The sequence below is a fragment of the Microtus pennsylvanicus genome, chromosome 9 (assembly GCF_037038515.1).
Source record: "Microtus pennsylvanicus isolate mMicPen1 chromosome 9, mMicPen1.hap1, whole genome shotgun sequence".
Classification (NCBI taxonomy): Eukaryota; Metazoa; Chordata; class Mammalia; order Rodentia; family Cricetidae; genus Microtus; species Microtus pennsylvanicus.
Genome location: NC_134587.1, coordinates 60,991,238 through 61,003,573, shown reverse-complemented (window position 1 = coordinate 61,003,573; position 12,336 = coordinate 60,991,238). Strand labels below are relative to the sequence as shown.

The following is a 12,336-nucleotide window of genomic DNA, read 5'->3' as shown; positions in this document are numbered from 1 at the left end:
TCAAAGACTACGGTGCCAACACTTTTCTGACTTTGCTGGAAGCCAGTTACTCCCATGACACTGCTGGGTGCCATGGCTGGTGGAGGTGGGCACAGGCGTAAGAAGACCAGACCAGACACCAGAGAAAGGTTCCTGCATCCCCTTTGCAGGAATCAGGACAGAGCAGAGTAGTCCTGACAACGTTGTGATGGGTCCAGGGTCAGGACAGGCCTCCCACATCATTCAGATTTGAGCTTATAGGACTGTGTATGAGTAGGTTCCTTCTGTGGCTTCTGCAGTATGGATAGGCCCTGAAGGCCAGATGGGATGTGGTAAATACAACTCTATTAGATTGACCCTCGTGCAGATGGCAGGATAGAGCCCTCTGCAGACTTACTGACCTGGGGCTACAGTTTGGGACAGCTGTGGACCCCCGTGATCCCTCCCTGTATTTGGAAGGCCTACAGGCTGGTAGCTAACAGTGGGAGGCTTACTGTAAGGAGACTCTATTCTCCTTTGATGTGGGGAGGTCGCTGCCTTCTCCCTCCGGGCATTTGATGACAGAACATGATATCGGCCCCTCAAGCGTAGTCTTTTCTTCACTAAATAGTATCTCTGAAACAGGCGCCCACATGGTACAGTGGCTTTGATGGCAGACCTGCCCTGGGGCCCTCCAACATAAATCTTTCGGCAGATAGGTGGGCCAGCATGCCTGCTTTCTGTGGGTGCCTGTGTCCGCTTCCACAGGGGCCCGTGCCACTGTCATCCCAGGAGTCTATGTTGTACATCACCCGTTTCAGTTCCCAGGCAGGTTCTAAGCACACATCGAGGGCATACACAGAGGTAACTCGTTTAACCCGTCAGTCGGGATCTCCAGAAAGTGCTTGATCTGCTGACGCACACAGTCCAGTGTAGGATCTGCAGTGTGGTCTTGAACACACTATGTTGCATCCAGAGGGAAGGTGCTAGGTACCCAGCTGCCATTCCCTGGATGGTTCACCTTCTGGCACCGTTGCGTGTATCCCACCTACCTGAGTTGGACCCAGTGGCAGCTTGAGTGTGGGTACATTAGGCTCTTTGGTGGCAGGTTGTCTTTCTATGGTCTGAGCTTAGAAAATGGTGGAGAAAATGTGAGTGTAAATTAGGTCTGGCATCTGAAGTTGTCACACCGTGACTGGCACCAATCTAAAACAAAAACAAAACAAAAAACATAAGCCAGGCAGCGGTGGCTCACGCCTTTAATCCCAACACTCAGGGAGGCAGATGCAGGTGGATCTCTATGAGTTCGAGGCCAGCCTGGTCTACAGAGTGAGTTCCAGGACAGCCAGGGCTACACACACACACACACACACACACACACACACCCCTTTCTTTGGAGAGCCCATTGCCAGTATTTCCCAGCACCCCAGCTCAGCGTGGTCCCTCCCGTGCTGGCTTTGACTGGAGTTAGGCATCATGAAGGTTGGGATTGTTCCTCCTACGCCTCTGTCTGCCTCCCAAAGCCTCATTCCGTACAGACAAATCTCTCCATGTCTTGTAGGCAGAGACTCTGTTCTCTTTGCCCACCCCCTACCCCCACCCCACCTCTTTGTCCATAGCCTCTGAACGAGGGAGGCATGTCTCTACCCACTGAGGCAAGGCGTGTTTCTACTCATTGCAGTGAAAACGTGTCCCACCTCCCCTGCCAGCCTACGGTTCGGGTTGCCTAAGCTCGGGCTCTTTGCACATGTTTGCTGGCAGTGCCAGTGTCCTGGGTTGGGAGGACTAAAATCTGCTGCAGTGTTTGGAGCAAATTTAATGCAAATCTGGAGCGATTTAATGCAAAACCCCTTTATCGTAAACCAAGAGTTGCTGGTTTCCTGCTATGTCTGTGAGTTGGTTTATGAGGAGCAGCTCTTGACGGAGACCAGTGTGGGCAACCTGGGCTGTACCCTGATCCACTCAGGAGCATTCATGCCCGGTTCCTGAAACCCTTAACTCATACCTCCTGTAGAATTTGGACTCTGGCTGTGCTGTGGGTGTTGTTTTGTGAAGGATTTCCAGAGGTTGTACTGAGGGAAGTCTAGCGCCACCTCCGTTGTCAGCGTGAAGCATGAATGCCTGAGATGGAATCTTGGGCCCTGAACTGAAGGTGTCACTATCTGTTTTGTTTGGTATGTGGCAGACGCCCAGCACAGGATTAGCCTTCAGGTGCAGAGAGCCTGTGGACCTGTGCTGTGTGTTCATAGGAACGTCTATATACAGAGAGCCTATATGGTCTATATACAGTCTGTATAGACACACACACATATATATATACGTCTATATACAGAGAGCCTGTGGACCTGTGCTGCGTGTCCATAGGAACGTCTATATACAGTGAGCCTATATAGTCTACATATGTCTATATGCAGTCTCTATCTCTATCTATCTATCTATCTATCTATCTATCTATCTATCTATCTATCTATCTATCTATCTATCTATACACGTCTATATACAGAGAGCCTGTGGACCTGTGCTGTGTGTCAATAGGAACATCTATCTAGAGTGGTCATTTCCTTGTCTATGTGTGAATTTGGATGGAGTCATGCGGAACCCCAAGTTCCTTCCCGGTGTCTGTGGCATAGTTGCACGCGAAACGCTTTTGGGTGTATCCTCGTCTCTTGGGGATGTGTCTATGGAGACATTCTCTTCTTTTGTGAATGCTGTCTCCATTATTTTAGTTCATTATCCTTGGCTTGTCAGATTGCTACTCTCATTTATTTGATATTTAAACGAGTTAGAAGCAGTCACATTGGTTCCTGATGTACTCCCACAGGGTTTCCGTTTCTAATCTCAAGGACTTGAGAATTTCCATACTAGTTTCCCACACGTTGCTCAGGAATCAAAGTGCAAAGACCAGCTGAGGCCCAGGCTGGCCACTACTATTCGGGGTTCAGGAGAGAGTCCAGTGAGTGGAAGAGGTAGGCAGGCTGAGCCTCTAGGGTAGTGGGCGGGGCCTGTTGCTCTTATTTGCTGAGCTGACTGATGACCTGCTAACTCCTCCTACTGATGCTGGCAGGAGCCCAGCTGTGAGATATCAGGATTTTTCCAAGCTTGGGTCTTGGGCGGGATAGGGCGACCCAGAGTTAAGTCCCCTTTGATTCGTACTCGTTTCTTCTGCCGAGAAACCTTTTCTGGGAATTTGTAGTCTAGCCATACAGTTGCTACTCTTAATGGGGGTAGAAAATATGGCCTCATTTCTGCATCTTTATAAGTCTTCATGGACAACTCATTATTATGTCTGATTCATTATTTAATATCACTAGCATAAGATGTCTGGTAAACCCTCCTGGGGAGCCGGTGCATTTCATGTTAATAAAATAGGATAATAAAATTATGTTATACCAGTTCCCAGCAGCTCTAGGGATGGGCGAATGTAATTTCCCTTATTTTTGCCATTCTCAATCTCCACATGACAGTCTTGCTTGATGCTCATCATTCTCACTGTAAAGAGCTTCCTGTCCTTTGTGGAAACTGAGGACTCTGAGAAGTAGCGATGGCCACTGTGTAGGCTGTTCCCGGGTGCCCACTCTGTGTTGGAGGCTGGTGGTTCCTGAGCTCTCTAACTCAGCGTGCTCACAGACCTGGTAGTGTGATTTAGAAATCCAGACTTACTCAAATAAGGCAGTACAAATGTGTTCCAAGAATAGGATATTTCAATCACGAACATGTTCTTTTTGAAAAAACTCTTCAGTGTTGTTACAATACATGGTCTTGACAGATGTGAACTCTGAGGCCTGATGATTGGTTCAAAGTTAAAGATGTCAGTGTCCGCACTGCAGACAAGCCTGGACTCTCGGCCGTCCTTCCTGCCCTCCACAGTTCTGAGCTGTTACCAGTTGTGTCTGGGAGGGAGCCTGCTTTCAGCCAGCAGTCCAATCCTTCCCAGTTCCCCAAACTTAGACTCTGGTCACGCTGGCTTAGGGTTTATTTTGTTAGCTTTCAAGTGCTGCCACTGAGTTCTGGTGGTGGTTTTTAGAGTCTGGGAAATCCCTTGGCAGGGAGCAAGGATTGGAGGAGGCCAGTGGAGCTGCAGTAGCAAGGGTGGTTACTCACATGGCTCTAAGAACGACACCTCCCAGTTAAGAATGCTGCACCCCAACTGTCTCTGGGTTATTCCCTGGAGATTGTCGCAGTCCATGTGGTGGTCATATACCATCTTTGTGGACACATTGACCTCAACACAATCACAGTAGTTAACTTCAATGCCCTACTCTTACTAACAGTTCACACACACACACACACTCAACAAAGAGACCTTAGAGTTTAATGACATTATAAGATAAAATAGGGGCTGGGCACAGGTCTTTCAGCCTAGCCCTTGGGAGGCAGAGGTAGATGGGTCTCTGTGAGTTCAAGGCCAGCCTTGTCTGCAGAACAAGTTCCGGGACAGCTGGAGCTTTGTAGTGAGACTGTGTCTCAAATTTAAAAAAAAAAAGGATAGACCTAATAGATGTCTATAGAATATTCTACTCAAACACTACATAATACACATTCTTCTTGGTAGCCTGTGGAATTTTCTGTAAAATATACCACACTGTAGGACATGAAGCAAGTATTAAACACAAAATACTGAAAGTTCATTGTGACTATCTGGTCACAATGTGGTAGAACTAGAAAGCAATAGCAAGAGAAACTGCAGAACGCACACAAACTCACAGTTCTTGAAAAACACACTATTGAATGACGAATGGGTCATTGAAGAGACCAGGGGTGGGGGATTGATATTTCAAGAACTGAATGAAAGCACAGTCTACTGGGTGGGTTATGTCTGATGTGATGAAAACAGTCCAAGAGATGCGCCCCAGGTCTTAGAAAAAGAATAATCTATACCAAAAACCAGTGAAAGGAAAGAAACCACAAAGATCGGGACAGAAATGAATGAAATAGAAACAGGAAGAAGAATACAAAGAATCAATGGAATGAGGAGTTGGTTTTTCAGAAAGATAAATAAGAACGACAAACTCTTATCAAACAGAGAGAGAGAGAGAGAAAGTGACAGAAAGCGCAATAAAGTCGGAGGTAAAAAAGGAGACATTGCAAAAAAAAATAAATCAGTGAATTTCAGAGTATTATCAGGGCATATTTTGCAAGCCTTCACTCTAATAAATTGAAAAATCTAGCCAAAATAGATAAATTTCTAGGCACATATTATCTACCAAATTTAAACCAAGAAGACATAAACAACTGAAGTAGATATACAACAAGCAAGAAAGCTGAATCAGTAGTTAAAAAGGCTTTGGGGGCTAGAGAGCTGCTTCAGGGGAGAGAGCACTGGCTGTCTTGGTCTTCTAGAGAGCCCGGTTCAGTTCCCAGTGCCCACATGGTAGCTCACAACCGTCTGCAGCTCCAGTCTCAGAATTAAAAATAAAATACTAGAAAACCAAAACAATCCAGTCAACATATGAGTCAATCAAATGAGCAGACAGCTCTCAAACAGTTGAGTAGAGGTGACCAGTACATACATGAAAAGACGTCTCTCCACCAGCGGGGAATGCAAGCTAAAACCACAATGAGATTTCATTTTACCACAGTCAGAATGGCTGTCATTCAAACAGACAACAAAATCTGGCCAGGGTGTGGAGAAAAAGAAACCCTTCTACACTGCAGGTGGGAATGCAAATTTGTTCTGCCTCTGTGGAAGTTAATATGGAGGTTCCTGAAAACCTATAATTAAAACTACCCTGTGACCAGCTCTACTACTCCTGGGCACTTATCTCAAGGACTGAGGTGACATACCACAGAGATACCTGCTCACACCCAAATTTACTATAGCCCTTTTCTTAAGTGTCAAGTCCTGGAATCGGCCCCTATACCCATCAGCAAATGAAAGAGTAAGGAAAATGTCTATGTGCAAATGGAATATTACTCAGTCATAAAGAAGAATGGAATTATGTCAGTTGCTGAGAAATGGGTGCAGCTGGAGACCATCGCATTAACTGAAGAAAGCCAGACAGAAAAGTGAATACTATCTTAGTCATTGTTTATTGCTATGAAGAGATACCATAGCCACAGCAACGCTTATGAGAGAAAGCATTTCGTTAGGGCTGGCTTACAGGTTCAGAGGTTCAGTCTATTGTCATCATGGCAGGAAGCATGGTGGCGCACAGGCAGACATGGTGCTGGAGAAGTAGCTGAGAGTTCTACATCTGGATCCCCAGGCAGCAGGAAGAGATAGAGACACTGGGCCTGGCTTGAGCTTCCGAAACCCAAATCCCAGTCCTGTGACATACTTCCTCCCCTATGGCCACACCTATTCCAACAAGGCCACACCTCCTAATCCCTTCAAATAGTGCCACTCCCTAGTAACCAAGTGTTCAAATCTATGAGCCTATGAGGCCATTCTTGCTCAAACTACCACAAACTATCATGTTTTCTCTTATTTGTGGCTCCTAGAGATGATTTTATTTTATTTTTAAATCAGAGACAGGGTCTCTCCATGTAGGCTTTAGCTGTCCTGGAGCCTGGTATGTTGACCAGACTGGTCTTGAACTTACGGAGATTCACTGCCTCTGCCTCCCAAGTGCTGAGATTAAAGGCTTGTGTCACTATGCCTGGCCCCGCTAGAATTCCTTATAGGTGTATGTGTGTGTATGTGTGTGTGTGTGTGTGTGTGTGTGTGACATGAAAGCAGAAGGAAGACTGAGAGATGAAATAGGACTAGAAGGAAGAAGGAAGGGATGACAATAGGGGAAGGAGCAAAACTGGGGTGAATATAGTCAGAATACATGAAATAATACATAATTGTGTTTATGAAAACCAACACTGTGCAACAAATATAAGCCAGTTTAAAAGATGGGAAAGGAACCCATGCAGCTTGGGAGGAGATGGAGAAGGCTCTGTAGACTCAGGAGGGTACTTGGGCATCTGCAGCCCGTGTGTCTTTGACACCTGGCTGCCAGATGTTCTGCTGTCTCTCAGCTGGATCTACTTACTTGGGATAACTTACTGTTCCTCATTCTTCATGATGCAGACAGAGCCTCTCATCCTAGGGACCCTGTGAGAAGACACAGGACAGATGTGTAACTGCTCTGGTCTTCCCGGTCAGGGTGGCTTGCTAGTGGATGACTCAGGACAATTGTCTGCTGGCTGGGGTTGCTGTTGTCATAGCAATCAGGATGTTTCCATCCCTGTCTAGGTAGTGACTGTGTATTGCCAGTAAGTGAATCCCACAAGCTGTTGGGGACTGACTGGACATCCTTCTAAGGAAGTACAGTTGGTATTCTCCTATTTTGACTCCGTGGATAATAAACAGGATATTAGGTCTGTATCTCCCATCAAAAACCATCTCCCACGGGACTTTCAAAGAACATTTTCTTCCAAGAAACAGGGCGACGTGTGGCTAACAATCTACACTTCACTCTATACTCATTGTAAAAACATATGCTCACACAAACAAAAACAAGCAAAGACATAAGAACACAAAGAGCAAACAGATTCCAAAGGAAAGCTTTAATTCATGTTGTAAGGTGTTTGCCTGGAAGTCAGTAGAGTATCAACTCAAAATTTGTGATCTCTTCTGGAGCCACCAATTCCCAGCCACAACTAGGGATGGAGAACTCCTTTTCCGTGAGGCCAGAGCTGCAGTGCTCACTCTAAGACCAGCAGGATGGTTATCGCTTGGAACTCATTTCTGTAGAAGCCGTGGACTTTGTTCTTTCCCGTGAATTCATCTTGGGCACACAGACAATGCATGTGGTGTAAGCCCATCATGTCTTAGTGAGCCTGCAGAAGTTGATCTTTGACATGTTGAAGCTGGCCTAAGCTTTACTGCCTCAAACCAGGTTGGTCATGTCTTTATTCTACTTAGGAAGAAATGGATGTTCTGGGAGAGCCGTGTTTCTAAGGTGAGAGTGGCTACAAGAAACATTCTTGGTGGTTTTCCTCTGCATCATGGTTGGTCATAGTTGGTTCCCCAATGAGTCCTTAAGAACTCCAGGGATAGGTGGGCCCGGTGGTGGAGAACTGTAATCCTGGCTACTCAGGAGGCTAAGGCAGCTAAATCACAAACTCAATGGAAATCTGAACAACTTAGCAAGAGTCTGTCTCTTGCCAGGCCGTGGTAGTGCATACCTTTAACATAGTGCCTGTGCTAAGGAACTAGGCTGGAGACTTAAAAACATACACACACACAGACAGAGACATGGGGACACAGGTCATCTTTGATACAAGAATGCCAAGTTTATTGTGCTCCAGGGAAGCTTATATAGGGATCCTAACTGATAGCCACGCCCCAGCTCTTGGGATCTTTCAGCTGTAGGCCTCACCAGAACCCACTCCCCTGCCATCAGGGTCTCCTGCTCAGAGCAGCTGCAGGCACAGGTAAACAAGTTGTTTTGCTCAGTTCACCACAACAGGCAAAGGGTCTGAGGCAGGCAAAGAAAGTCAAAGGGCTAGGGGTCTGCAGCCCCCAATGCTTTAATCCCAGCATTGGGGAGGCAGAAGCAGGCAGATCTCTATGAGTTCGAGGTCAGCCTGGTCTACAGAGTGAGTTCCAGGAAAGGCTCCAAAGCTACTGAGAAACCTTGTCTTATACCAAAACTAAAACTAAAAAGAAAGAAAGAAGAAAAGAAAAAGACTTTGTCTTGAAAAATACAAGACAAAAAGGACAAACAGAAAACAAAACAAAAATGTAAAGAAGAGGGCTAGGAAGGAAGGCTAGCTGCAGAGCGCTTGGCCTAGTACAGTGAAACCCAGCCCCACCCCAGACACGTGAACTCCAGGGTGTCTGAACTGGGAGGACAGGAGTCTTGTCTTCTCAGGGCAGGAGTAACTCAGGCTCCACAAGACTGTATGTACCTGCTGTGGGAAGCAGCCTCACACACATTAAGACCTGTGGGCAGCTCCAAGAGATAATATGTATTGGCATAGGTGTCCAAAGCACTCTGGGACATCAGAAAGAAAATGTGATACAAAAAAAAAAATATCACTCATTGAAAACCATCTTCCATTAACCTTCCCCTCCATTCCATGTCTCAGGTGAACAAACTTAATGAAAAGTTTAAAAGTCATCTAGATGCTCTGGAGAATTTTTGGCTGATCAGTTTGTAAGTTGGCATTGTTCTGGCCAAATTGTTTTCCTCAAGAAAGCTGAGCATATATGCCTGCTTGACGCTTGAGGAGGGTAAGGCTGTTGGTGCTGTCAGACCCAGACGATTATAGAGCTTGGAGGAACATCTGCCATGGCATGGTTGGTTGTGTCGCTTGTCAATACCAACACAAAGTGGTATCGGCAGGTACCAGTGTGTGCCTCTGTGTTGCTGGCTATTGTGTGGCATTGCTCCTGGGAAGAAATGAACAAATATCTACTCACCCAAAAGTCAGCTGATGACAGACCAAAGTGCGAAGGCCACCAAACTCCAACTTGAATTTATTAGGGTTAACTAAAAGAGTTTGGGTGGGGGTTACTTTACAGAAGCAGGGACAGACAATTCATAGCAACTGAATCACCAAAACCCCACCACCCATGTTGTGACAACTCACAAAAGCTGGAAACCCGAAGAGCTCTGCAGGGCTTGCAGCTTCACAAGAGGGAGGGTCCCTTCTAAGCAGCGCTTGCTGTTTATATAATCTTTGGGAGGGAGAGAGCTCATGACCCTGGTACGTTTCAGGGACTTCCTGAGACTTGTGAGTTGTTTACTTCCTGAGTTTTCCTGAGACACCCATTAGAACTTCCATAATCTTAAGGAGCCTTCTTCCAGGATGGAAGGTTTCAATGTATAAGAGCCTGCAGCCCAACAACAGAACATTGCAGTCTTTTGATTTGTAAGGAAACCAAACCATACAAAGGATGAACTAGTGTACAAGGCGAAGGCACACGCCTCCCTACGAAGGTGATGCCACTGTTCAAGAATGTGTGATTGTCCGCTATGTTCAGAGTGTCCGGTTTTATCCCAGGCTTTTCCAGACCCAGGCCAGCTGGTCTTGGTGAGTTCCCAGTAGAACATCCCCATTGTCTCAGTGTGTGGGTGCACCCCTCGCGGTCCTGAGTTCCTTGCTCGTGCTCTCTCTCCTTCTGCTCCTGATTTGGACCTTGAGATTTCTGTCCTATGCTCCAATGTGGGTCTCTGTCTCCTTTCATCGCTATATTCAGGAGCATGCCTATATGTTTTTCTTTGGGTTCTCCTTATTTAGCCTCTCTAGGATCACTAATTATAGGCTCAATGTCCTTGGTTTATGGCTAGAAACCAAATATGAGTGAGTACATCACAACTCAAGAACAATGGCAATGGGTTTCTGATCCTACTGCACGCACTGGCTTTGTGGGAGCCTAGGCAGTTTGGATGCTCAACTTACTAGACCTGGATGGAGGTGGGGGTTCCTTGGACTTCCCACAGGACAGGGAACCCTGATTGCTTTTCGGGCTGAGGGGGGGGGGACTTAATTGGGGGAGGGGGAGGGAAATGGGAGGCGGTGGCGGGGAAGAGACAGAAATCTTTAATAAATAAATAAATTTAAAAAAATAAAAAATTAAAAAAAAAAAAGAATGTGTGATTGGTGACTGTGCTGAGCATCCTGGGGTGGGTATGATGACGTGTCTGACAGCGAGGATGTTGAGTATTCCGTGCTAAGTTGGTGTGTGTCCCATTTATTCTTCAGGTGAAGCCAAGAATCTTCCTTCCTACCCGGGGCCAAACAAGATGAGGGACTGCTATTGCACCGTGAACCTGGACCAGGAGGAGGTTTTCCGGACCAAAATTGTGGAGAAGTCACTCTGGTAATGCCCACTGCTGCTTTAATTGCTTCTGATTCCATGTCTGCCTATCTGTGCCGGGCTGCACACGAGAGTGTTTTGTATGAGGAAGCATCCGCTGGGCCCTCGGGTGGGCTGTAGTGGGCACCTCTGCCCTGATGAAATCAGTTCCTGATCTGCAAGACCCTGAATCATGGGAAACTTTTGGCGGCCACTTCTTTCCCCTGGACAGGAAAAAATCTGCAAATGAGGCTGGAGAGATGGTTAGGCAATTAAGAGCATTCACTCTTCCTGCAGTGGACCTCTGGGTTCAGTTTCTAGCACTCACAAGGTGGCTCCAAGTCATCCTTACCTTCAGTTCCAGGGCATGGCACCCTTTTCTGGCCTCTGTGGGAACCAGGCATGCACACGGTGTACATACATACATGCAGGCAAAACATTCATATACCTACAGTTTTTTTAAGTGGTAATTTTAAGAAAGGAAATATTTTAGAGCTTCCTCACCTCATGCTATATTTCTTTAAAAACTTTTATGAAAACCATACTGTGTACACAGAGCTGTTAATTGAGGATAAGAGCCAAGAAAACATTCATTGGCAGACTTTGAGTAAGGCAGGGGTCAGCCAAGGAGAACAGGAATGTAGTGGGACTTCTAACTTGTTAGTTTTTGGTCCAGGATGAGAGGTTTTTGTCTTCAGCATGAATTTTCAGCATGGTTGTGTGCCCCAGCATTCTGGGGCTCAGATCTTGTTTTGCCAATAACTTGCCAGCCGGCAGAGGGTCTGTGCTATGGCTAAGAGCATGTGGGGACAGGAAGTGACATCTTAGAACCCATAGCAGAGATCTGAGAGTGAGAGGGGGAACAGCAAGAAAGCTATGAGCATCTCTTTGGCGCTAGGAAGGAGCCGAGACTATTATCACGACAGGCACACGAGCCTCTGTGAGCATCCCATTGGCGCTAGCTAGGAAGGAGCCAAGACTGTTATCAAAGCAGACACACCAGCCTCTCAGCATCCCATCTGTGCTACTAAGGAGCCAAGACTATCATCAGGGCAGGCATCCCAGCCTCTCTTGCGGTTCTTCAAGATCAAAGAGAACAGCTCCAAGCCAGGGACTCCACCTTTCGGGTTTAGAATTGCGGGTTGTGTGGTTTCAGAAAGCTATTCTGGTTTTGAGAGCATTTTTAGCAGCTGAATTATATCCTTGCCTATTGCTACTTCAAGTGGTAGCAAACAGCATGTCCTGATGACTTAATGAGTTTAATTTTTGGAAAACCACTAACGCTGCCCGCCCCTGAGGGCGGTGGATGGTGTACCCAATTCTGTCTGTCTTGAAGCCACCCTGCTGAGGCCCCATGGTTACAGCTGTCTGTGTTGTTATTTATGCGCACTTAGATTTCTTTAAAACAAAACTGAAGACTGAAAAATACCGTCAAGGGTCAACTGTATGTTGAAGAAAGTCTTGCAGGGTTGGTGAAGAAGATGCTTAATTACTGATATTAATACTCAAGCATCACATATCACACATGTGTATGTATGTATATGTACATGTGCATGTATGTGTGCTGCAGCAGAGATCATTGGTTCCAGAAGTCTTGAGAACAGAGAAGTTGATAAAAAGTGCCAAGAAGTCTCTGGGTG

The 12,336-nt window shown here is 46.3% G+C and overlaps 1 protein-coding gene across 1 annotated transcript in view; it reads left to right on the top strand.

Annotated features, from left to right (window-relative positions):
- The window catches only part of Rasa3 (RAS p21 protein activator 3), a 101,431-nt gene that overhangs the window by 34,581 nt on the left and 54,514 nt on the right, over window positions 1-12,336 (top strand). The window contains exon 2 of the mRNA XM_075986237.1: window positions 10,603-10,720. Coding sequence (XP_075842352.1) covers window positions 10,603-10,720 — 118 coding nt within the window. The remainder of the gene's footprint in view (window positions 1-10,602; window positions 10,721-12,336) is intronic.